The sequence below is a fragment of the Lissotriton vulgaris genome, chromosome 7, assembly GCF_964263255.1.
Source record: "Lissotriton vulgaris chromosome 7, aLisVul1.2, whole genome shotgun sequence".
NCBI lineage: Eukaryota > Metazoa > Chordata > Amphibia > Caudata > Salamandridae > Lissotriton > Lissotriton vulgaris.
The window spans coordinates 604,738,764-604,766,072 of NC_141695.1; the positions used below are offsets into that span (position 1 = coordinate 604,738,764).

The window sequence follows — 27,309 nt, forward strand, 5'->3', positions numbered from 1 at the left end:
CATTACTTTATTGATTCCCTGTAATATATGCTGCATTATGCGCTGAAATATTGCCTCAGCGGATGCTAGGCTGAACAGCATTCTTGAGAATTGGTAAGCTCCGAAAGGAGTTATGAAAGAGGTGAGAGATTTGGAATCAGGGTGGAGAGCAACCGGATGGTAGGCTGATGAAAGGTCGAGTATGCCATAGAATTTTGCACCTTGCATGTCTGCGAGCATTTCGTTGATGTTTGGGAGGGGGGTGTCTGTCCACCCATATGTTGGAGTTTAAGTCTCTGAGGTCCACACATAAGCAGATGCTTTTCCCCCCTTCCTTTGATGCTACAACAACGGGCACCAAACATTTGACGCTTTCAATGCGCTCTATTACTTTGTTGGTTTCCAATATATCAAGTTCTGTTTTAAGTGGTTCTCTTAAGACTAGGGTGAACAGACCTGGCTTTATGTACAACTGGTTTGTGTTTAGTTTTGAGTTTGATTTTATGTAGAAAACCTTTTAACAGTCCTATTTTATCGGTGAACACATCAGGAAACTTCTCACACATTTCTTTGCCAGTGTTTGATCTCTCTACCAGGTAAACTGGTTCAGGCGTGTTTGGATCCAGCTTGATCCCTAAGTCTCTGGTGTTTCCACCCAAGTAGATTTGAACCATTTTTAGTGATGTATACTTTTTCTAACGTGGATCTGTCCTTGAAGTCAATGTGCATAAGAAGCATGCCAACTAAGGGTATAGGGTCCTGATTGTATCCGCCCGGACTGATATCAGGAGGCATTAAATTGTATTCCTTGCTTCTTGAATTCATTTGTAACGTGGCTTCATTGATGAGGGATATGGGGAACAGGAATCAGCGAATACCATACACGGAACATTTCAAGTAGAATTTCACATTTAGGATATGTGTTACTAGTACACCCAGCTTGGTTAGATACTTGGAAAACAAGGTCTTCATTGTGAACTGGATCACTTGTCACCATATGAGTGACTCTTTTCTGGAATGCTTTGCAGACTTTGGAGAAATACCCTCTTTTATTGCATTTACTGCAAGTGACACTTCTAACTGGACAATTCACATTATTCTCTAAGTAGTTGGGATTACCACACCTGTAACACCTATATTTGTTTTCATTGGAATGTTGATTCTCTGACACCGTAGATGAAGATTTGGGCTTAGAATCCTTTGCAGAGATGGGCATAAAGTCCTTTGTGGGGATCTTATTTATTTCATTGTCCAAAACTTGTTTGATTCCAATTGCGTCTTTCATCTCATTCATGCAGAAAGCGGTATGTTCTATGCTCTTTGCTATATCAATGGCATGTTTTAAATCGGGCGCTTCGCTAAAAGTCTTTCCTGAATCTTCTTGTCTGATATGCATCTAGCTAGTTGATCCCTAATAAGAGATTCTGTTAGAGTTCCGAAATCACAAGTTGAGGCTAGCCCCCTCAGGACGGCAATGTAGTTATTCACCTTCTCTTTTGTACCTTGTGACCTAGAAAATAATTTGTGACGTTCTAAGGCTACGTTGATTTTTTCTCCAAATTGTGCTTCTAGTTTCCTAAGAGTGATTTGATATACATCTTGCTGTGCATCCCCTTCATCCTCTTCATTAGGATTTATATTTTCAACTATGGAATCAGGAAGATCATCAAATATTTCTCTGCCATGTTTTCCTAAATTGTGCAGGAGAATATGTTGTCTGCGTACTGCAGAAAATCTGTCACCTCCTATAGCAATCAAATATGATTCAAATTGGTTAACCCATTTCTTCCATGGTATAAGGTGTTCTCCTGCTTCATTAAGAAATGGGGGAGGTTGAGACACAGCAAAAGCGGCCATAGTAGAGTGTTTGGAGAGGTGTGAAAAATAAAAGAAAGAGGTAAAAGGGAAAATAGAAAAGAGCAGTGTTAAAATAACAACAAAGTAGCGCTAAAGATAACACTATAGATTATGTCAAATATGAGGAAAAGTAAATTTTGTTATTTACACAGTCCTCTGTAAAGCTGCCAAATGGGTTTATGAAGTGAACAAAAAACAAGGAGCATAAAGTGTGAGTTCAAAGCTGTGCCTGTCAGCGATATAACGATGAACTACTGGCAGTATAACTGATGGCAGGCGGTGTTGCATGTGTTGTAAGTAGAGGGTGTCATAGTGTGAACACCCACATTTTTTTTTAAATTGGTGAGCTGTGCCTGTCAGCAAAGAGAAAACGCTGGCAGGCTGTGGAGAATGGCACCCTCTTTGGTGAAGGGAAAGGATCGAAATGGCCTGCCACATCAGCTGCACAAAGAGTAGCTGAGGAGAAAGGGCAGGAACCCGCCTCTTGATGCTCGACGCTCAGAGACTTGAAGTGGAGCGGCTGCGTCAGCTGCAGGAAGAGCCAGCTGAGAAGGGGCGGGAACCAGTCTGTTAACGGTCGACACCCTGCGGCCGCAGAGCGGAGCAGCCGATGGGTCAGGGGTCGGAACCAGGCAAAGTAACTCACAGCCTCATCGGAAAAGCACTGCTGAGGGGGACGCGGCGGTGCAGAGTCTTTCTTAGAAGTTCTGTCGGCGAGACTGAGGCACAGAACAATCACAACTGTCAATACAGAGTATCAACGAATGGTGATGTGGAGAGGTGAAGCGGATGTCAAGCAGTCACAGCCACAACAGCGTAGAAGATGGACAGAGGAAACAGACGAAAAAACATGTCGGCTTACATCACTCACCGCAGCTTCAGAATAAGGCTGCCCATGTCAACTCACAAGAGCAACAGTTGATGAATGCGAAAGGTGAGATCACGCAGTAGGAGAAAAGATCAGGCTGCAAACATGTCACAGATGAAGTCTCAAATAATGAAGCAGCAGTCCTGAAGAAAATTGGTGGAGATCTGTGGGTAGCTGGTGATAGCAATTGGGTAAGGATCCAAAATCGTCCCCAGCACGGTTGACCTTGTCACCAAAATGTTAAGAAGTCACACGAGTAAGGTAAGTGCAGGAGTTTATTGAAATACATCCTTCAGCACCAGCTTCCAGTCTCTGACTTCAACATTCTAAAGTGAGCTCTCGCCCAACATTCTACAAATGGAATGTACCAGTGGGTGAGAAGGAAAGGGATGGGAAGGGAGAAAGATCGAAGGGAAAGGAGGAAGGACTAGTGGAGAATACTTTAAGTTACAACAATTATCTCAAACAATCTGGTGCTATTAGAATCGTGTTTGTCCTTAACCTGCTGATGTTTGACAGGTATTGATGATATGAATGGGATCAGACAAAAATTGTAGACAAATGGCATACATCATATAATCAAAGGACATTGCCCAATGAGTTCAGTTCTGGTGCACTGGATGCAAAGTCTCTGCAGTTTTTGTTTTGTGCAATGACAAACAGGTCCAAGGATGAAGCATTCCATTGCTTGAAAATGTCTTCTACAACTTCACTGTTCAGTATCACTTCATGGTTTTTCTCATAAGGTCAGGAAATCCACCTCTAAGAGTGATAAACAATGCCAAATGGCTTGCGCTTGCAGAGATAGTTGCCTTGATCTGGTCTCCTCCTTGTTTTTTGGTATAGCACACAGTGGTGGTATTGTCCATCTGAATAATGACATCCCTTGCGCTCAGAGAAAGTAGAAATGCCTTGAGTGCCAAGTGAATAGCTTTAAGTTCCAGAAGTTTGATGTGAAAGTTACTTTCTTTGTAGGTCTATAAATCTTGGATCATCAGATAATTCACGTGGGCTCCCCACCATGACAGGGTTACATGCATGACTATGGATTGCATTGGAGCAGTCTTTTGGATTTTGATGCCCACTAACAGAATCTGACTGCTGCATAACCATGCTAGTGAGTCTACTGCCAATGTTGTGAGATGAAGGGTATCTTCCCAACTTCTCTTTTTTGAGGCCACTGGTCTTCAAAGCACTGCTGTAGAAGTCTCATGAATATTCTTGAATATGGAACTACGTATATGCAGGACACCATGGATCGTAGGAGCGAAGCTGCTTGATACACTGTTGGTTTGTTGGAATTTCTCAGTTCCATGCATTTTCTCTGAAAAGGTAATACTCTTTCCTCCAAAGGATACACATTTTTGATCAACTTGTTATTGAAAATTGGGTTCTGGGTTGAAGGGGATGAAACCCTACTGAAGCAGCAAACACAATCTCTGTCAGGGTGAAACACAAACGCACCCCAAAATTAACCTGTGCTTAACCCTCTGGAATCTTGGCACAAAGCAGTCAGGTTTAACTTACAGGCAATGTGTAAAGTATTTTTGCAGCACTTCAAACACTAATAAAGTGAAAACACAACACAAGAAAAATCCCACACCAATTTGGGAAACTAGAGTAAAATTGATACCAAAACAACAAAAATCCAATCAGTAGAACCATATATATGCAATTTTAGAGGTTTTATGTAAAGCGCTTAAAAGCACCAAGCACCACTCGCAGCAATCTGGTCTTGCGAGACCTGGTGAAAGTCACAAGTTCAGGCTGACCGCAATGGAGCGCGGGCAGAATACAGGGACCAGGTTAGTCTAGCTAAAAGAGTTACCTTGAAAAGTCTAGCACAAAGAGTTCCTTTCGTGTACAGAAGGGGCTGTGCAGTACTTAATTTGTAAAATATAAAGTTGCTCCACTTGCACCGAACTCTCGCACTCACCAACGGGTGCTGTACGGCGGGGGCGCGGGGAGGGGGGGGGGGGGGGGGTGCTCCCGCCAATATTCGCGCTGCACGCCTCCTCGCCACTTCAGAAAAGACACAGCACTCGCGGGGGAGTCAATAGATTTATTTTGACCCTTAACGCACCAGACGCGTTTCGGCAGTTGCCTTCCACTACGTTATGAGGGCGGGCCTGAAACGGCCATGTTTTATGTTCACTTGTGACCACATTTCCTGTTACCAAACTTAGAAAAAGGACCAATCACTTTGCATTACTGCTAGCGCCATATTTGAATGTCCAACAAATGATAGCATTCGCAATTACATAAAGTTACATCGGGATTATCTCCTCCGATTTTGGCAGTGTCCGTCGACTGTTTATATAATACAATCAATTCGGCACATGTATATTTACGACGCCAAGTACATCAACATAATAAATGATAAACAATAAATAAACAGTCCCCACATCAGACCCTGCATGGGCCAATCGTTCCGCTTGTCTAAGTACTCCTACAAGAAACTCCCCGGACATATCTGTTGCCCAAGCAATTCAGCCCTGAATGGGCTCAAGCACTATTAACTCCATTTCATACATGGTCCTATTCTACACACAAAGAAGTGAAATTTAAATAAAACTGCATTGGATCCCTCAGTGATAAATACTCGGAAGAAGAAAATTGCTATATACAAAGGGGTTGAATTCATCATTCGCTCTTCTCAAATCGACAATAAGCAATTGATCACTTATTGGAAGTACAAAATTAAATAGCATTTTTAAATACATATTCTATCTATCCAGTACTAGAAGATATTAACATACCAATCTGAATTCATTAATTTAGAGTTTATGCGTGGCAGAATAGCTAAACCCAGGGCAGAATGGTCTTTAAGGGGAGAGAGCCCTCTACCCCAAATGCACTGTCAGCTCTTTATTACTATTTAGCCCCCCGGGGGTATTGGTACCTAGATGTATAATGTACCTTGACTCTAGCCTTCTTAGCTTCGTTACTCTATCCCCTCCTCTCAGATTCACTGAAACATGGTCCATCGCAAAGAAAGTCAATAACCCGCTGTTGTGATGCATTTGAAAATGTCTTGCAACGGGATAAGTTACATCCCGATTTCTTACAGCTCTTGTATGTTCTGATATACGTATTTTTGTTTGATGGATAGTACTCCCGATATATCTTAGTCCACAAGGGCACACCAGGCAGTACACAGTATACGGGTTGCTACATGTTAAGAACTTTCTGATCCACCTAGGTTTCTCCGTCCCTACTGCTTTGTACAACAGAACTTTCTTACTATTTTTACATGCTTTGCACCTCCCACACGGGTAACACCCCTGAGGTTCCTCACCAAATGGTCTTGGAGCTACTCGTACAAAATGTTTTTTTGTTAAAGGGTCTGTCAGAGCTCTAGGTCTTCTAAAGGTATGTATCGGACATGTAGGTATATCCATCCCAATAATTGGATCCGTCCGCAATAGGTTCCAATTTTTCTTCAATACTGTTCTTAACTCTCCCGCCCCACTAGAGAAAGTTGATATCATTCTAAAGTGGTCTTTTTTCTGCACAACATTTTTTTGTTTCAAAAGATCTTGCCTAGACTTTCCTTGCACTCTATAGAGAGAATACCTTAAGGATTTTTTACCATATCCTCGTGCCTTAAACCTCCTTATGCTAGCTTCTGCTACCTTCTGCACTTGCATTAAAGTCCTCATCATTGGTACAATTTCTCTTGGTCCAGAGTAACTCCCCATAGGGGATACTGCAGATCAATTTGGGGGGGGGGGGGTGGCTACTTGTAGAATGCAAGGTAGAATTCCCTGCCTAAACTTGCGCTACAACCGTGTGTTGATTTTACCAATGTCAATGAAAACCTCCAAATCAAAGAAATGCACACCTTTCGAACTTATTTCTGCTGTAAACCGCAAGTTATTCTCATTCGCATTCAAAACATTTGTGAACATAGATTTCTCCGATCCTCCTCATACTAGAAAGAGATCATCTATGTATCTGTACCAGGCCACTATTTTCTGTGTCCACTCCCCATTGGCAGAGGCCCAGGCCACCCGCTCCTCCCACCAGCCCACGAAGAGATTCGCATAGCTGGGGGCGAAGCAGGTGCCCATGGGCATACCACTGAGATGTTTATAGTGCTGGTCCTGGTACAGAAGGATGTTATTTTCCATACAAAAAGTTATAAATTATAACATGGAGTTGTGCTCTGTAAAATTCACAGAGCATGTGTCTAGAAAGGACTTCACAGCTTTTATACCATCGAGATGTGCTATGTTTCTATATAGGCTGGCTATATCCATTACTAGCATGCAGTCACCATCCCACCAATCAATTTGTTCGACATGTCCCAGAAAATCCTTCGTATCTCTAATGTATCTACGTAGGGTTTTCAGAAAATCAGATAAAAAATTGTCAATAGATACAGAAATATGTTCAAGTAGACTTCCTTGTGAACTACAATTGGTGTCCCTGGGGGTTTGGTGTTGTCCTTATACACTTTCGCCAAGTGATCAAAACTAGGAGTCATTGGATTCAAGCACCTCAAATACAGGTACTCCTCAGATTCCACCAGGCCCTTTACATACCATTTTCTTAATAGTTGATGACAGTTCGTAATGCTGTTCAGGTAGACTTTCTTTTCAATTTTCTCATAACAGCAGGGGTCCGATAGTTGACGTAGTGCCTCCTCATTGTAGGCCTCATAACTTTGGAGCACTACGTTCCCCCCTTGTCCGAAGGTTTCACAATAATATTGGTGTCTGCTCTGATGTTTTCTATGGCTTTGACTTGCTCTTCAGTGAAATTCGATTTGTTATTCATGAATCTTGTTCTCCGCTTCATCAATTCTTTAGATACTGTATCTACAAACACATCAATGTTGTCACTCGGCATCTGTGGTAAGAAGGGCGAAGCCGGCTTGAAGGGACTCTCACCACTGATTTGTTCTATCCCTGTTATTGCCGAAATATCACCCACATCCATGTTCTCACTTTCCATCCCTAGTTCTTTAAGGGCCTGTAGTGATGGTAAATCATGTTCTATCAGAATGTCCGTATTCATCTCCGGTTTATTTTTCCCTATGTGTTTCTTAGGTCGCAGCTTGTAGAATTTATGTAGCTTTAGTTTTCGTGAGATAGTCCTAGTTTCAACACAAATTCTTAATTTTTAGTCAGCGGACATGCAGCGGAACGATAGGCCCATCCAGGGCATGATGTGGGGACTGTTTATTTATTGTTTATCATTTATTATTTTGAAGAACTTAGCGTTGTAAATATACATGTGCCGAATTGATTGTATTATATAAACAGTCGACGGACACTGCCAAAATCAGAGGAGATAATCCCAATGTAACTTTATGTAATCGCAAAGGCTATCATTTGTAGGACGTTCAAATATGGCGCTAGCAGTAATGCAAATGGATTGGTCCTTTTTGTATGTTGGTAACAGGAAATGTGGTCACAAGTAAACATAAAACATGGCCGTTTCAGGCGCGCCCTCAGACCATCGAGGAAGGCGACTGTCGAAACGCTTCTGGTGTGTTGAGGGTCTAAATAAATTTATTGACTCTCCCCTGCGAGTGCTGTCTTTTCTGAAATGGAGAGGAGGCGTGCAGCGTGAATATACATATATATGTGCCAGGGCCCTTGTAAGGAGGGCACTGAGCTTACACAACTCATTGTTCCTGCCAGCACTGGCAATGACAGTACCAACATAACTACTAACCATCACACTCCTAAAAGTGTAACAATTCAGACTATCCCAGGCCACCCAAAGCTATACAAATACCTTGGGCGGCAGATATAAGTAATTTTTATTGTATATTCCATTACTGAACAACTGTTCAACCCAAATTTGATGAACAGGAACACCATGTGGTAGACTGTCATAAGTGTTGTTGTTGATAATTAAGTGCCGGAGCCAAGCACAGGGAGCCACTGGTTCAAATTAAGCACAAGGGCTGGAAGGAGCAGGGAGAGTTTAGCAGATGTTCGTCGATGTAGCACAAAGTGTAGGTCGGGCATTATGGATGGTCGTTGCTGTAGCAGGAAGAGTCTGTTGGGTGTCCTGGACGGTCGTTGCTGGAGCTGCACTTTGGCATTCACCGCAAGCTGTCGGTGCAGTAGCGCAAAGTGCAGAGCTTGCGTTGCCAGAGATTGCTGGCAGTCACTGTGGCACAAAGAGTCAGGTTCACCATAACTTTGCGTTGGCGGGCGGCAAGATTTTGACATGACTGAGCACAAAAATTCAGGATTTCTCCTTTTCATAAGGAGAGAGCTCAACTGATGTCACATCAAGGACTGGAGGTGCACCTCTTGACGTTCAGGAACTCACTCCAGCAGAGGCCAGCAGGGATCAGGCAGGTGCAGGCAGCAGGTTGGCTGGGAAGTTGCAAGGACCATCTGGAGCTTTTTATGTCACTGTAGCTCAGAACAAGAGGTCAGTCAGCTGACTCTTGGAATCACTTCAGCCTAGAATAACGGGTGAAGGTCAAGTCTTCTGTCTCAGCAAGAAGGGCGGCAGGCAGCAGAGTAGCTGGGCAGCGGAGTAGCAGTCCTTCTGACAGCAGTCTTTCTGTAGTAACCACAGGTCCATAGTCTTTCTGTTGTAACCACAGACCCAGCGTTGGGACTGAGGGTTCAATATGTATACCTGGTGCTCAATTTTAAGTAGGAGAAGGTTCTGGAGGTTTCCACCCCAGGTGTCTGGAATTTCCTGCCTCCCTGCCCCCAAGTTGTCTGGGGTCAGAAAAGACTAGTATCAAATAATTTGTAAATGTGCTCAGGCACAGCCTTTTTGATGTGCAAGTGTGGTAGGTGACCGCTCCTCTCCCTTATCAAGCCAGAAACGGTCCATCCTGCCATCATGTATTTTCCATTTGTCTCACTCTCAGGGAACAATACATAAAGACCAACTGCCAGTTACACCTAGTCATGTGACCAATACTGCAGGCACCAAGTGGTTAAAACAAAAAAATGCCAACTTTCTAAAAATTTAATTTTCAGAGTTTTGACTTAAAATCCAACTTTACCATTAAAGAGGGTTTAAAAATACAATTCCTTAGTATCTAGCTTTGCCTCTAGATATGTAAGACATTGTAAGTCTTTGATACTGATCTGTCCATGTTGACTTGAAGATCCAGCTAGGAAAATAGCCTAACTGAGTTTTTGAAGACCTATGCTGCTTTCAGCTGACAGCCATCTTTTAGTAGCCAGTCACCAACGCAGGGATAAACAAAGTTTTCCTTCTTAGAAGGGCTTCAACTACTGCTATGCACTTTGAGAAGATCTGTGAAGCTGATTTTAGGCCAAAATGAGGCATGGCGTATTGATAGTGCCATTGTCCCTTTAGAAATGTCCTGTGATTGATGCTGTAATGTAAAAATAAGCATCCTAACAATCTATGGCCAATCGTTTTGTCTGATTTGCATTTCTATTGCCTGCTTGTATAAAGTAAAGGAAAAACAAGTTTTTTCTTTGAATAATGACAGCTGATGTTTTGAAGCTGGTCTTGGAGGAACTGGCTGTGGAAATGTGCTGAAACAAACTGAATAGCCTCACCGTATTATGTTGAGCAATCCCCTCTTCCTGGATATTAAGTTCCACACTTCCAGGTAAGATTTCACCACTCCTTCTACAGGAGTGGGTAACTGAAGGGGCTGTCAGGCCATCACAGTCTATTTCGAGACAAGTTTCTCCCTCTGGAATGTGTGGTCTTCGGTTGAGTGCTCCTCGTTTCCAATCCCACTTAAGGTATTGCTGTTTTTTTCATTAGCCTCTGATATAGCGTTTCTAATTCATTCTTCATACGAACAACACTTTCTCTGTATGTTGTGAGAAGAGTACTGAACCAGAAAAAGGCAAATTCACAATTATTAACTGCACTTCAAAGCTCTAAAGATGAAAGGTGCAACCATCAAGTACTCTTCATGGAAATCTCATTGCAGGAGTGGATTGCGGCAAGGTCAGCCCATGTGATGATTACCTGGTTAGAGACAAGAGAGCCTGCCTTTAACATCCCTATAAAATCTGAGACAAAATATTTCATGCTGTTCTATATCTCTCTGGGATACCTGTCCAGCAGGGCTACAGCCTGTGCTGTCATTCTTTTTTTTAAAGCCTTTATTTAACCATTTTTCTGAGTTATAGTATAAGAAAGGAGAAAGACAGGATTCAAGACACTGGAGCATTTGTGTATAAAAACATATGTCGACATGCACAAAAATTATGATTGCAATATAACGTTACTGGGAAACAAAAGAAAATGATAGTGGGGTTATATTATTTGTATGGTGGGAATATGCCAAGGAAGGATGGGGAAGCAATAGCGGATGAGAAATCATGCATTAGTATCTTGGTTAGTGTGACCTGAGGAAAGGACAGATTTTGGTGCTAGTGAAGTAAACTCCAGGGAGTCAAAGTTCAGGGTGATGAGATATGAAAGTAGAGGCTGCCAAATGTCTTTAAAAAAATATGAAAAATGTTGGTTCTGTAAACAAGAAATCAATTCTGTACCCAACAGAACCAACATTTTTCATATTCTTCTACACCCAGGTTCTGAGGGGCACTGGGTTACCCCATTATACTAGATGCCAAATGTCTTTCGGCCGGGCAGAGGATGGTTGTAATGAGGCATACACCTCACTAGTTAGATCATGCTTTGCAGCCAGGCCTTTACTGTAGGGCATGTGGCATTGCCCCACTGGAGTGCAATCTCTCGTTTTGCTAACAAGAGAGCAATGACAGCAAAGCGGCGATGTGTTATAGGGATGGGTGCGACATTGCCCAGCAATACCATGGAAGGTGAGGGATCCAGTGCTAGGGCGATCATTCGGGATAGAGTACTAAACACAGTACATCGCAATAACTGGACAGGTCCAGGTCAGGCGTCGGAAGTCTGCTTCAAGGGATCAACACTTAGGACAAAGTGATTACCTAGAGGGGGGTCAATCCTGGCAAGTCCTGCTGGAGTGGTATAAGATCTATGTAGGAATTGGAAGTGAAGCAATTATTGTTGGTGGTTAGGGGAGACTTATTTAATCTGTGCAAAACTGAAAGGCAGCCCTATACTGGCATTCTTTAAGTGTGTGGAAGCCATGCCACACATTTCCCATCAGTTGTGTCTAACCTCTTGCTGTCTCTCTTGAGAGGAGCAGCTGACTGGTACAGATGGATGCTTACGACTCACTGCTGTAACTATAACTGAATCTGGCTTACTATCAGCCCTGAGAAACTCTAGATCTTGCTGGGGTGGTTTATTTGGCCGTTGATGCTGAGTTGTTTGTTGGCGAGTGTTACAATATTTTTACATTGAAGGCAGAGATATTCTTCTCGTCGTCTATCTTGAATAACTTGATGCCAAAGACTAAAAGCGTCTCCTGTGTCGAGGCTGGGTCTCTGCTGACCCATCCTTTGATTACGAACATGATGGTGTAGAGCTTCTCGACGGCGACGCCAACGTTTTCAGTCAATGTTCTATGACACTGAGAATGGTGACGATGTTTGTCTCTGCCAATTGACCTCTTTCCTCTAGATCTCCCTCCCACACTCAAAGAGACAATTTAGGGGGCTGATCTTTCAAGCCATTACCTTTTTTCCTTCCCTTATGCCTTGCATTATGCATGAGCCTGATGTCTTCACTGTCCTTGAGTGTTCTCTGAACATTTTCTTATAAATGTTGCAGTCTCCGACAGAGTGAGAGACAGTGTGGCAGACAACACAGGCTTTTGTAAATGCCTTCTTCCTTCTACATGAAAAAGCACTTGGATTGCAGGGAAGGCATTCTGCCGAAAAACCACAGTCAGAATCAAGAAATAAAATCAATGCACTCGACAGGAGATGGTTTAAAATAAAAAAACTTTAAAAAACATTGAGTTACAAAGATGAAATATACTTCCTCACAGAAAAGAACAAGGTTTTCAGGAATCCTTCTCTTACGAGCCGTAATAGGGAACTGGATCAGGGAAGCAACTGCTAGTGAAATGCACTGTAGGAAAGAGAGCCTCCTAGGTTATACAAGCATTGGCGTAGCCAATAGGTCTCGCTTGTGGGACCTTATAAGTATTTAGTTATGCAGCACAATATCCTTGGTGCAACAACATTAACGTAATGGGTATACTGTCTATTGCGGCTTAGGATGCAGGTGCAGCACACGCCGCAATTCTACAAAAACACATTTAAAACATTCCTGCACTATGTGTCAGGCACCATGTGGTTTAGGAGGGGCACTATAGGTGCCCCCCAGGGCCCATAGCAGAGGGCCTGAGGGGCCCCACTACTGGCCCCAAAGTCACTTTTTGCCTGCCATGAAACAGCCAGAGGAAAGAGACATTGTAATTCCTATGGCGGTGCCTGAGCAGGCACTGCCACTATTGTAGGGACTGCAGTCCCTCTGACGGGCTCCTTGAGTCTGTTGGATGAGTGGCGGACAGTCTCTCCGCCAGCCCACCATCCGCCCACCATCGTAATGCGATGTGCGGACCTGCAGATGGGACCACCACCGATGGCCTGACAGTGGTGGTGCCACCTCCATCGTAATCAGGTCCATAGTTCCACTGTATTTTCACTAGCACTCTGTCCCTCACTGGCCTCATTTCTATCGCTCATCAAAACACCTCTGCTCCTCCCAACTAGGGGTGTTGTAGCCCACACCATGGACCTCACAGTTTGGGTGTGAGTAGGGGACCCAATGAAGAAGCATGTCACCAATGGGCGAGTGAGGGTTCTCGTTCTAAGAAGGATCTCTTCCAATAGAGCTTTCAATACAGGTAACAGTTCCTTGCTATGAACTAGCCTCTAGCCCTCTTTGTATGACAATATCAGTCGTACTTAAGTGTGAGTTGCATGCAATAGTGGGATTAGTATGTACCTGGTGGGGCCAATCCCTAGATCCCCAGTGTGAATATTATTCTTTAGATACTTTACCTACAGTAACTGCAAGCCACTGTGTAATGTGGCAGCCATCTTTGAAAGTTTTTCTTTCTTACTTTTTCAATTTGAAAACGTAAATGCAGGAGCTTTCTTTTGCAAGGCACACATTTTCTTGATTTCTTTGGATCCGCAACCTTTTGCAATTCAATTTCGCTACAATACTTTTTGTTACAAATTTGAGGTTTTACAATATTTTTTAAACAACCTTTCAGGAAAACGTCTTTCACGCCGTACAGCTTGGATACCCCACAAGTTGGCATTATCGCTGTACAAGAAACAGACACAAGTAAACAATTTACAGCATAAAAGCTTTACATATTTTTATAGTTACTTACGTAGCACAAAGGGCAAACATATTTGCTTTGTCCAGACGTCGTCCGACGCTTGAGATCTCTGGATAGGAGTGACGAAACAGCAGCTAGAGTTTAATAATGAGAAACAATTTTATGGAGAACCCCTGGAATTGCACAGGTTTGATCTTAAGTGTTATTCTCTCCAGTCCACTATGCATTTTATGCTATGATGGACACCCAGTTTTCCCCCATTCCTCGCAACTTGGAATATCTTTGAACACTTTTTATTAAAACTTTGCATCACTAAGGTCATGCTTATGAAAGGCCCGAGGTTTTCCAATGTCTGAGTACTTACTGGATGCATAAAGTTTGCATAACCTGGGGGTGGGGGGGGGATGCGTGATAATTACCTGAATTTACGTTACTGCATGTCATTCCCTACTATTGGGATGCAGCTTGTAATATTATCGCGTCCTCCTCAAGCCCACCTGTAATACGGGCTTTAAATAACACTATACATCATCAGTTAGATCGCTAGTTCCCATTAAGACAATTCAGCAATCACTAAATAAAGATCAACCTACATGTGTAAACTGATAATACTGCTACGTCTTGTCTAAAACTGCTTTGCATCACCTTCTTTGTTCAGAGGATTTCTGCACTTCTTTAGTTGCTCTCTCTTTAGGGGATCACTAACATTTTCCAGCCCTGCAGTTGGCTCCAACATCTTTTTCATGGATTTATGTATAACATTAAGAAGTCACAGCCGAGATCTCCAATAGCCAATGCCTGATCTGCTTAAACATAGCAACAAGCATCATCCTTAATATTTACACATGGCAGAAGATTTAAATTCAGGGTAATTCAGCTAACCACTGTGTTCTCTTATATAAAGAGATTTAAATTCAGATTAATTCAGCTAACCACCATTTTCTCTTATCTAAGGAGATTTCAATTCAGGGTAATTCAGATAACCACTGTTTACTCTGATATAAACAGCTGACTTTGCAATGATTATTTAAATCAGTATAACAGCATTCATAATGCATGAGCCAGGGTTACTTAACTAATGGTCCAACTATGGAAACCTAGGAGCCACAATCGAGTATAGCTTCTCGAATTACACACTGAAAGTGACTTGAGATACTCAGTTAGGTGACCTAGAAGGTCACATTGTCCTGTGAGGGTCAAATGAGACTGCATACTGATCTTGCTTTTACAAGAGTAGTTAGTTAGCTCACTCACCTGTACCGAGGACCAGTTACATGACCAATTCGCAGTATATTTTGTCCTCTTTTTTAACAATAACGTAGGACAAGTCTCTCTCTACACATTCCCTTAGTTATGTTAGAAGTTTCTATTTATAATTCTGGTTTTCCTGAATGCACCTTTGCTTTCCCACCTGAAGTCTGCTCACGCCGTACCATCACATCTGTGCTTGCAACTACAGGTACGCTAGTGCCTTCTTGATTCTGCTTACACTTGGAATCCTTCTCGGTCTGGACTGTTCCCATGAGGCACAGGGTCAATACTGATTTGCATATGGCTGGGTCTAAACTGGGGTGGCAAGGTGAGCAAAAGAACGATGGATTTAACCCAGATCTATTGACTGGGGAAGAATGTTTGATTCGCTCTGCATTCTGTCCATCATCCGTGTCTTTTGTTAACATTATAGACTGTGCATCATCCTCCAGCATCTGCGTCAATGCGAGTAGGACTGATGTTGGGGATAGCGCTGAAGCTAAATCGGACACCTGAGTCAGTGCTGATCATAACGTAGGTTCAAGGGGCACAGAAGGTGTCGTGGGTAGAACTAATGGCGGAAGTCTAAAAAGAGGCTCCTGCAGCTCCTTGAGGGTCAAAGGTTCACCAGAGGGAGCTGGTAAAGTGCCAAAGATCCACCACATAGCCTCCCTGAAAGCTTTGACTTGCTGTGATGTCGTAGATGGACCTGCTAACTCAGGGTGCGTGGAGACCAGACTCAGTATCGGCTACGATTGAGATTGGGAGCAAGACCGGAAGGCCCTTGTACCCTCTCTGGTTTGAGAGTGGAAAGAAGGAGCAGTTTCCAGCTTAGATTTTTAGTGTTTTTTTCTTTGACTTACCCACAGACTGACCACAACAATGGCCTGTTGCGGAAATGACTTAAGACTTCATTTTGACTTCAACCATTCAGAGCGCAGAGCCTTCTTGTGTTTGGCTTTGTACCCCCATACAGCCTTCGGGTTGATCTGGGCACAGATGCCATGGGACTTGTGGTCATGGTCTGACCCAAGGCACCATAGACTTCGTGAGGGTCTGCACAGCTGGTTTTAGGGAAGTGACATTTACCTTGCTCACAGGAGACATTTTGATGAAAAGTCTGGTCAAAGACCAAGAAGAAGCTCTGTGTCCACACCTGATGGCACAGAAAGGAAGGAACTCATGTCAGCCCACATGGGTGCTTTTATATCCGGCTTGACTTGTCACTTCCAAAGAAGAACCATATCAGCACGGAGCTGCACAACACAACCTACCAGCATGTGGCATACCTGCTATGAAAGTTTCTGGATCAAGTCTGACACCTGGCGATTATTCACGAGGTGAGGAATCTGTAGTTAGAAAACGTAGTCACAAACAAACCTTAATTTCCTGCATAACAATACCATTTTCTTATACAAGAGGAGTTATTTCAACTTTTGACACCCCAATCAGATTATTCCTCTCATCAATAATACTGTGTGGGCCAAAAGAAGGAATTACGCTTATTTTATAAATTCCCTCCTAGCTGCTCTTACTTCATGATCAAATCATTCAGAATTGCTCCTTATAATAGGTGGATTGTTAGGCCTTTTCCTTTTCTAATGTCCCATTTTGCTAATTATATTTATGTGTTAAATTAATCAATTACTTCATTTTGCACGAGCCAAGTGCAGTGCCACCTCCTATATATCCAACAAATTTCATCACAGCACATATCACATTAATGAGGGATGCCAAAATGATTAAGGAGGGGAGACACAGCATTCTTAGATTTGAGGTAATTCACATTTGGTTAAAAACATCCACCCTAGAATCAACTTTTAAAAACGATGCTGCAGATAGAATTATAAAAGTATGTAACCCTTCCAAAGTATCATCTCTTGTGCTGAACACTGCATCACACAAATCCTGGCAATCGACTGTTCCACATCCTTCCTGACCTGAAGTACACAATTTTTCCAGACATTTTCCATTTGCTGCACTATATTTGTATTGTGCACTATGAGCCTCTTCCCATACTCAGATCAGATAGATTCCTTTTGCCCCTGGGTATGCCCTGAAGGTTATGACTTGAAAAATTCCTCATGTTGAGGTATTTTTCTTTAGAGTCATTTCTGAATACCCTGATTACCCTCACACACATCTGCCACAATGCATCTGGGACTGTTATGCCATCTGGCAAACAACCCTTTCTTAGTGAAGAGCCACCCTGGATTACTACATGGCAGCAAGGCTTCCTCCCCTTTGTTACAACCTTCTGCCCGTCAATATCCCAAGGCCGCCAAAGAAACCAGTCGTGGTCACAGCTGTACTGTGGGAATATCCCTTTACAGTACTTTCGACCCAGCCCCCAAAACAATGTTGAAACTGGCACTACCTGGAACCACCAGGCACTCTTAAGAGATCCCAGCAAGTCTGCCACCACGAGCTTTGGAAGGGCATGCGTGCAGCAGTGCACATTCATGCATTCAAGTTCAGGGTAAGACAGTAGGACAACCATTTACCGCAAAGGTTTCCCCCCACGGATAATTTTGAAGCTCCAAAGCTAGCCCATGAGCTCCTCCACAGAGTTATTTACTGCATCGTCTGCTAAGCACCACAGTTCTGTATAATAGACAAAAGCAAGGGGATAGGGGGCGGTAGGTGGCGCATAGGCAGTATGGCCGCACTCTAGTGAGGCTCCTGCAGCCTGGCGCAGATATCCGCCAATTATCCTGAGTAAAAGCTCACAGAAACAGGTGTTTTAGTGGTACATGGCGGAGGAAGGTGAGAGGGAGCTCCGCTGCAAGTTAGATAGTATGGTTGCATATCATTTCAATGGAGATTCTCCTGAAGATGAACTAGGATTATATGTCCAACTAGCTTACCCATCGTGCGTTGCTGCGATCTCAGAAGAAAGGAAATTCAAGGAAACTCGTTATGATAACATTAAATTTACATTGTGTCATTGTTATTGAAACTTATTCATTTTTTTTAAAAAAACATTTCGAAGTGTGGCTTAAGCAGTGCCCCCCCGATTGGCTTCCAATCTTGATTCTGGTTGCTTGTTCGTTTGAGAAGAACGGGCTTGAGCAGTGGGTACTCGATCGGCTTCCAATCTTGATTGTCGTTGCTCGTTCGTTTGAGAATTACGGGCTTGAGCAGTTTGTATCCGAACAGCTTCTAATCTTGCTCGTCTATTTCTGAAGCTCGTAGTGCTTTTTTCTTTCGTGCTTCTGATGAAGATTAACCAATTGATTTCCGTTTGGGGGTCATAACTGTCGACGATGCTCACAAATTTGCTGTCTATTTCAGTATTCAAAAGATTATGAGGGCCATCGGGGGGCTATTAAAAACATTTTTTTTGACAGAAACCTTCGCGGGAGTGTACTCAACAACTTCCCAAAGTTTCATGGCGATCGGATGAATGGTGTAGTAATGCATAAAGGACAAACAGACAGACAGACATACTTTCGTTTTTATGTATATAGATGATAATCAGAAGTACTAGGCAGAATGGCTAGCCCATCCCAGAATTTGCGACAGAAGAGATAAAAATAAAAAATACACAAGTTTAAGCGAAAAGATTTCTCAAAGAGACCTGCACTACTTGGACATCTGCTCTAGAATTTGAATCACTACAACAATGTCTCCAAAGGTGTGAGCACACGTTACTGCTTTGCAGTTCTCAGAAATTTGAATATTTTGCAATAAAGCTGCAGTAGCTGCCTTACCTCTAGTTGAATGGGCCTTTGGCCTACTGGGTAAAGCTTTGTTAGCTTTCTGATAGCACAAGAGAATGCAAGAAACTATGCATCTAAACGAGATTGCTTTGATGTGGCAAGACCTGTCCGCAATACAATATAGTAGAAAAATAACTGTTTAGGCTTGAAGTCTTTGGTCTCATCTTGATAACACTCTTCTACCGTCCAGAGAGTTGAGGGACATCTCTGCATGTGAAGAGGGATTATGAAAAAAATGTTGGTAAAGTAATGATTTGATGAACATGAAAACCGGAAACCTCCTCAGGGAGGAATTCATCAGCTCACAGAGCCTGTAAGTCACCAACCCTGTGTGAAGATGTTATTGCAACCAAGAAAGCAGCTTTCCAGGAAAGGTGTTGTAGAGAAGCAACGTGAAAAGGCCCAAAGAGAGAGCTCAGAAAAACATAAAAGAACAATATTTAATTTCTAATAAATGTGCGAAGGGCATTTTCTGTATGCAGTCATTGCTGCTAGGTGGACTTTAAGGAACAATTAAGTTGTGCTTTGGCCAAATGAAGAAGATATAGAACCACAGTTTCTTCTTGGCAGGTATTATGGTCTAAAGTGTTCTGTGCACTCTACATGCTGAACCTCTTTTAATTAAAGGAATAGGAAGCTCTTGTAGATGGTCTTCTAGCAACCTTTAACACAACTGTACACTCCTGAAAAAGATTCGAGAGGCCACATTGAACAACTTCAAGAGCCAGGATGCGATTTATTTTGCTTTTGAACCTATGTGTAATTTATTTATTTATTTTATAGGTTTTATATAGCGCTGGCTGAACCAGAAGTATCAGAGCTCTTTACAGGAGTATAAATTAGTTACAGTCACAGGAACAAAAATCAGCAAACAATCAACAGCAATGAATAATAACAGGTTACAAAAGAGTGACGATTTGTAAACTATACAAATACAAGTATACAATCAGCATCAAGTTACAATACTAAAAGGAATGATAAGACGAGGGGTCAGGGTTTAGACCGCCAATATTTGTTAAGGAGGTGCACTCTGAGGTCCTTTTAAAAGCTGAGATAAGAAGGGTTGCATCGCAGGTCTTTGGGGAGGGCATTCCAGGTTGCTAGGGGTATTGACAGAGAAGGAGCAGGATTGGGTGGATTTCTTTTTTAACAAGGGTGGGACTAGGAGGAGAGCGTTTGTACTTCTCAGAGCTCAGGAGCTGCCCGCTATGCGAAGTTTGCTGGCTAGGTAAGGCGGCGTGTTTTGGTGGAGGGCTTTGCGAGTAATGCAAGCATTTTTGTAGGCAGACCTGCCTTCGATAGGGAGCCAAGAGTATTGAGGACTGGGGAGATGTGGTCAAAACGTTTGCAATCGGTGATGAGTCTAGCTGCGAGGTTGAGAACAGATTTGAGAGGAGCTAGGTGGATCTTGGGGATTCCAGTGAGGATGGCGTTGCCGTAATCAATTCTCGAGAGGACCAGTGATTGAACTACTAGTTTAAAGCCTTCAGATGGAATAAAGGGCTCGATTTTTTTGAGATGGCGGAGAGTGAAGAGGGCTCCTTTTGCTGACGTTTTGATGTGAGAATGGAAATTAACGTTATTGTCAATGGAAATACCAAGAGAATTAACTGAGTTGGACAAGGAGAGAGAGCAGTTGAGGGCACTGAGGTCAGAGATCCAAATTTGGACGGGGAGAGGGTTGGATGTAGGGGAGAAGAGAAAGATTTCATTTTTTTTAGGGTTCAGTTTGAAATGATTTATTTGGAACCAGGATTGAGTATTGTGAAGGGTATTGTTTAGGTGTAGAATATCGGCGTGGGTTTTGATCCTGTAGTACAGTTGAGTATCATCAGCGTAGAGGTGGTAGTTGATTCCTGCTTGTTTGAGGATGAGAGTGAGGGTTTACATAAAGAGGTTAAAGAGAGATGGCGAGAGGATAGATCCCTGAGGGACTTCTAGGGATACAATAGTGGGGCTAGAAAGAAAGTTGTGAATTTTGATTTGCTGTGTTCGTGCTGTAAGTAGGATACAATCCATTTGATGGTGGTACCAGCACGGCCAAAACGATCTCTGAGAACATTAAGTAGTGCAGAGTGGTTGACTGTTTCAAAGGCTGCAGAGAGATCGAGGAGGATGAGTAGACATGTCTCACCATTGTCAAGAGAGTAATTAATCTCATCAACAATATTTAGCATGGCAGTTTCGGTACTACAGCCTTTTATGAAGCCTGATTGAAGGGGGTCAAGTAGGTTAAAATGTTCAATGTGTTTGTCTAGTTGTAGCAGGACACATTTTTCGAGGGCTTTAGAAAGAAAGGGGAGGTTGGAAATGGGGCGGAGATTATTAAGTTCATTGGGGTCAACATAGGAGTTTTTAATATTGGGCGAGTTTGACCAAGCTGAAGAGAGATAGGGACACATCCCGTAGCCAGGGAGGTGTTGATGATTTTGTTCCAGGATGGTGCAATGATGTGTTTTATTTCCTGGATAATGTTAGAGGGGAGGGGGTCTTTGGTGTGGGAGGAAGGCTTAAGTGTAGAGATGATGTTAAGAACTTCACGTTCAGTGACAGGGAGGAAAGAATGCCAGGATGCATTATTTTTGGGGAATGTAGCAGTGGTTCTGTGTGTCGGGGGTAAGGAGAAGCGGCCAAGAAGAGGGGGGATCGCGGTGTATGGAGAGGGCGGTGAAGGATTTAGAGATAGTGTCAGAAGAAGGAAGAGGGATGGTTGTGGTAGGAGTAGAAGGAAAGGATTGGTCAATTTTGGAATTTTTTTCGGCGAAGATGTGGGCGAGTTCATCATATCTAGCAGTTGAGGAGAACAGGATGGGCGGAGCGGCGGAGGTTTGGTTACGAATGATGTTGAATAGTTCTCTAGATCTTTTTTTGGCCATATCAAGTTGGGTACGGAAGAAGGATGCCTTTTTGGGAAAAATTAGTTTCTTGTATGCTGATCTAGCTTCTCTAAGGAGTGTTAGGTTAGCAGGAGAGGGATGATGCCTCCAGGTTCTTTCCATTAGTTGAAGAGAACGTCTTTCCTTATTGAGCTCAAGGTTAAACCAAGATTTGGAAGGGATGTTGCTTAGATTTTTAAGTTTGATTGGGGCAATTTGGTCGAGGACATCAGTGACAGCTTTATTATAATGCTCAGTAAAATCGATAGCATTTTGAGAGGGAGGGGTGAGGCACAGTTGGGCTTGGAGTTTGGACTCAAGAACACCAGGGGGATCTGTTTAAGGTTTCTAGTCAATTTCTTTGGTTTGATGGACTGGGTCGGAGGAGGAGGAGGAGGCGTGGTAGGGATGGTGAACAGTATGAGGTGGTGGTCAGACCAGTCAATAGGGATGATGTTGGTCAGGCAGGCCTGCTCCTTATTAGAAATAATGTCATCTAGGATGGCTCCTTCGTTGTGTGTAGGGGCCTGACAAAGTTGCTGGAGGTCATTGATCTCGAGAACATTGGAGAGAAGGGTGGTTGTGGGGTCTTTGGAGTCATTTAAGTGGAGGTTGAGGTCTCCAAGGAAGAGATTTCTAGAGTTGGATATAGAGGATTGGGTTAGGAGGTCAGAAAACTCATCAATGAAGGGATGAGGATCGCAAGGAGGGTGGCAGATGTTGTGCAAACGGATTGGGAGCGAACCTTTAATTATTAGTTCAGCTTCAAGGTATTCAAAGTAGGAGTGGTCGGGGTTTCTAACTATGGAGAGCTGAAGTTCATTTTAAAGATTATGGCTAAGCCGCCTCCTATTCTATCAGGTCTGTCTTTCCTGAGGATAGAATATACGGGGGGAGTGTCAAGCATGCTTGTAGAGTAGTCATTAAGCCAAGTTTCTGTGAGGAACGCAATGCAATGGATTTGCTTAGGATGAATTCAGAGAGGGGGGAATGTTCTTAGTTGTCGTTGGAGGGATGTGGTCTGTTGTGTGGGACCAGTGGGGGAGGGAAGAGGAGAGATAAGGTTGTGGGGCGCAAGGTGAGGTGAGGTGGGGGACAGGAAATTACCTCAGGGTGAGAGGATAACAATCTTACAAGGGTGTGAAGAGTATGGATAAGGGTTGCATCAGGAGTTAATGGTCGAGTGGGAAAGGGTGGGAGGGATGAGGGGTTACTGGTGGCATTGGGTGGGTGGGCCGAGGGGTTAAGGGAGGGAGATGGAAGGTCTTGGGCGGGGGGGCATGGACAGGGAGCCAGGGGGAGGGTAAGGAAGTAAGCTGCAATGGAATGGAGGGAGGAGAGGGGGTTAGGAATAAACTTGGGGGATGGGGAGGACGGATTGTTGGAAAGTGTGAGTGATTGGGAGTGGAGGTGTGCGGGGGGATGTCAGGAGGTGGGTACATGGTGGCATTGGGTAGGTGGGCTGAGGGGTTAAGGGAGGGAGATGGAATCACTCAGATCCTCTTCCAGTAGAGCACAGGGTGCAATCCCACATTGTCAGATAATGTTCTTAGCCTGATGTCCAGCCTAAGGGTGAGCAATGGGGTTCTTAGAGGGAACCAATCAGCTGTCACATAAACCTCTTTACCACCACAGTTAGCGTGTTCACACCCAAATAGCCCCACAGTGTCCCACTATACAAAGCTGCCCCTAGGGCCTGAAGTATGCAGAGCAGGTTGTATAGGTACTGAGAGTCCAGTGATAATTCCACTTGCTTGTTCCATCTTTAACCTACGCTATGGGATGTAAGATTGCCATCTCATATGCTCTGTTAGTGTCATGCCTACGTACACAAAAGTGCGCAAGCATTCTAGTGGGACCCCTGATAGCAATTGCCCTAGTTGTGAGTCCCGGATTCAGGATCATATACGTGGTCTTGCTCACATTTATCTGTAGGCCTCTCATCTTGCAAAAACACTTAAATCCTTCCAGCAATTTTTGGAGTCCCATAGGGGATTTGGCGAGAAGAAGGGTCTCATCAGCAAACATGAGGGCAGAAACCCTCATGGTTTCTAATCTAGGTGCATCATTATCACACTAATCTAAGAAATTAACAAGCCCATTGATATATGATGGAAGAATAGAGCAAGTAGGCAACCCTGCCTGACTCCACTAGTGACAAAAAAGGGTTCAGTCAGCTTGCCTGCATTACCCCACCCTACCTGCGCATAATTTCTAAGGTGCAGTCTCACTATAATGTCAATTAGATAACTGGGCACCCCCATCCCAGCAAGCACCAGCCAGAGTGATGTTTTGGGTACCAAATCAAAAGCGGACTGCAGGTCTACGCAAACAAAGTAAAGTTGACCCCCAATCCCCACTGAGAGGAACAGTCTTCCAATAGACCATCTGTAAACTGAACACTTGATCAATGGTGCTAATGAACTTTAAATCTGGCCTGGAGAGGGGACAATATTTCCTTGGCTGAAATCCCGTCATTATGTGTGCCCAGGATTACTCTACAAAACAACTTTTGTGAGCTTTCAATCAGAAGTATGGGTCTGAAACTTACGGGCGAGTCGCATGATCCCTTTTGAAAAATGGGGAGGATTCGGTACTGCCCATGTTGGTGGAATGGGTGCACCTTTCATGATGGCTGTAAATATTGCTGAGAAGTATGTGCTCCAAATACCTATCTCACTCAAAAACAGGTCAAGAGGGATCTTGTCTAACCCAGGTTCTTTTTTTGAAACTATTTCCCTGATGGCCTGACTTATTTCCTGCAATGAAGCCATGTGGACGTCAGGTTCTTCTGGTTATACTACAGACCTGGGGATTTCAACTTTAAACTTGGAGACGCCTCCCTTACAACTCCGTAAGACTGTCTTGACTCCTCAGAATCCAGTGAATTGTCTTGGGGGGGTCTGGTCATCGCCTATTCGTGTGTATAAATTATAAGGAGTAGTTTCTGTCCTGTAACTCCAGTTCTGTAGTAGGGGTATCTCTGTTATAGTCATAATCTAGGGAATAGTCCCGCCCATGTGCGTGGACCCGGCAATCAAAAAATAATCTCTTAAGTTGTCAAAATAATGCAGACACTGCAAAGACACTTAAGAGAGAATTTAAAGACAAATAATGCAGCCTATATCCACAGGCTACACTGTCCAGTACTTCAACTAGAAATTCCACCAAAAAAACACCACACACAGCACAGCCTGCCAGTTTCTACCATAGAGAAACTTGCCTCCCCCAGTCAAAGACTCTGGAATGATAGAGAGGAAGGTAGGGACAGACAAGCCCCATAGGCTGCCATTATGTGGCTTAAATAGGATACTGTGCCTTTAAGAGAACTTTCCAGAACTTCTCCCAGTATCCCAGAATGCATAGCAGGTCCCTCTACTTTCAGTTCTTTTTGAAGGCGAAGCACGCCAGACCTGTCGAATTCTTTACATGATGAAATATCTCCACCGGGGAGGAGGGCGGGCGCTTATGACTATAACAGAGATACCCCTACTACAGAACTGGAGTTACAGGACAGAAACTACTCCTTCTGTAGTAGGGGATCTCTGTGCATAGTCATAATCTAGTGAATAGAATGGCAAGCCCATCCCCACACCAAAGCGGCGGTGGAGAATAATACATAACGCCACTACTGTGCGAACAAATTCCGCAGCGAAGCCTGCCCAACCTGAGCGTCTGCCCTGGCGTCAGTGTCCAGGCAGTAATGCTTAGCAAAGATATGAACCGACTTCCAAGTGGCCGCCTTGCAGATTTCAGCAATCGGCACGTTACGGAGCAGAGCCGTCGTGGCAGCTTTGCCCCTGGTGGAATGAGCCTTAGGCTTACCTCCTAAGGTCTTATTAGCCTTCTGATAACACAATTGTATGCAGGACACAATCCACCCAGAGATGGTCTGCTTAGAGGTCGCAAGACCCGTCCTGACCGATCCATAATTGATAAACAACTGGTCAGACCTACGAATATCTTTGGTTTTATCCAGATAAAATTTCAACACCCTCCTAACATCCAGGGAATGGAGAGACCTCTCCGCTGGGGATGAAGGGTTCTGAAAAAACGTAGGCAAAGTTATAGTCTGGTTGACATGAAAATCAGAAATAACCTTGGGAAGAAATTTAGGGTGAGTACGCATAAGAACCTTAGCAGCATGAAATACAGTATAAGGTTCATTACAACACAACGCCTGAATTTCACTCACCCTGCGGGCCGATGTAATGGCCACAAGGAACGCCGCCTTCCAGGACAGGTGCTGCAACAAAGCCTTATGAATAGGTTCAAAAGGCTCCTTCATCAATCTGGACAGCACCACATTCAATTCCCATGAAGGCGAGGGAAGCCTGACAGGAGGGAATACTTTCTTCAATCCTTCCAGAAAATCTTTGATCACGGGGATCTGGAAAAAGGAAGTCTGTGAAGGGCATTTCCTGTAGGCAGTCAATGCAGCCAGATGAACCTTAATGGAATGCACATTAAGGCCAGACTGCGCCAAATGTAAAAGGTAAGGAAGGATGACATCTTCCTTACAGGTCGTAGGATCATGGTTCTTAGACTGGCACCAGATACAAAACCTCTTCCACTTGTAAGCATATGAAGTCCGAGTGGAAGGTCTCTTAGACTCCTTCAGTATGTCCATGCAATCATCGGGCAGATTCAGATGGCCATATTGCACTATCTCAGGAGCCATGCCGCCAAACTCAAAGACGAGAGGTTGGGGTGTAACATCCGTCCCCCGAACTTCGTGAGAAGGTCCGGCCTGCACGGCAACCAAATGTGAGGAAGGAGAGACCGGTGAAGTAGGTCCGTGAACCACCACTGCCTGGGCCACTCCGGGGCGATGAGTATCATCCGAGCTCTGGACCGGGCCAGCTTGATGAGCACCGCCGGAATCAGGGGAATGGGAGGAAAGGCGTACAGAAAGCTGTTCGTCCAGTCGATCCATAACGCATTCCCCAGCGTCCCTTGCTGGAAGTACCTGGAGGCGAAGTCTCTGCACTTGCTGTTTTCGGCGGTGGCGAACAAATCTACGTCTGGAGTTCCCCACCTTGCGAAGACTCTCCTAGTACTTCGTCGTTTTGACCCATTCGTGGTTTTCCTGAACCAGTCTGCTCAGTGCGTCTGCCTGAACATTCTGCACACCTGGCAGATGGGTGGCCGTTATCGTCAGTCCTCTGGCTAGGAGCCAGTGCCAGATCGTCTGCGCCTCCTGTGACAAAGTGCGCGATCTCGAGCCCCCCTGCTTGTTGAGGTAATACATCGTGGTGGTATTGTCCGTCTGTACAAGCAGAGAGTTGGTCTGGAAGGACGGAAGAAAGGCCTTCAGCGCCAAGTGAACAGCCCTGAGTTCCAGGAAATTGATGTGATACGTGGCCTCCATCGGTGACCACGTGCCTTGAATCTGTAGAATCCCGGAGTGCGCTCCCCATCCCAGAAGAGACGCATCCGTCACGACAGTCTGCGTGGGAATGTCCTTGTGAAAGGGAACCCCTCTGAGGAGATTCTCCGCCGAACACCACCACTTCAGAGACTGAAGAGCATGCAGCGACAGTCGAATCTTGTCTTCCCAAGATCCTTTCCTCTGATCCCACT

General features: G+C 44.0%; 1 protein-coding gene across 2 annotated transcripts in view; it reads right to left on the bottom strand.

Moving 5' to 3' along the window:
* LOC147702103 (uncharacterized) overlaps positions 1-27,309 on the bottom strand; it is a 574,906-nt gene that overhangs the window by 33,810 nt on the left and 513,787 nt on the right. Inside the window, exons 14-15 of one of the 2 annotated variants that reach the window (XR_015297502.1) lie at positions 16,418-16,477; positions 13,929-14,011 (exon numbers count right to left, since the gene is read on the bottom strand). Coding sequence is in view for 1 of the 2 variants with exons in the window: in XM_086930735.1 (XP_086786861.1) it covers positions 13,929-14,011 (83 nt within the window). In the remaining variant the exon portion in view is untranslated. The remainder of the gene's footprint in view (positions 1-13,928; positions 14,012-16,417; positions 16,478-27,309) is intronic. The other variant, XM_086930735.1, reaches the window with a different exon arrangement.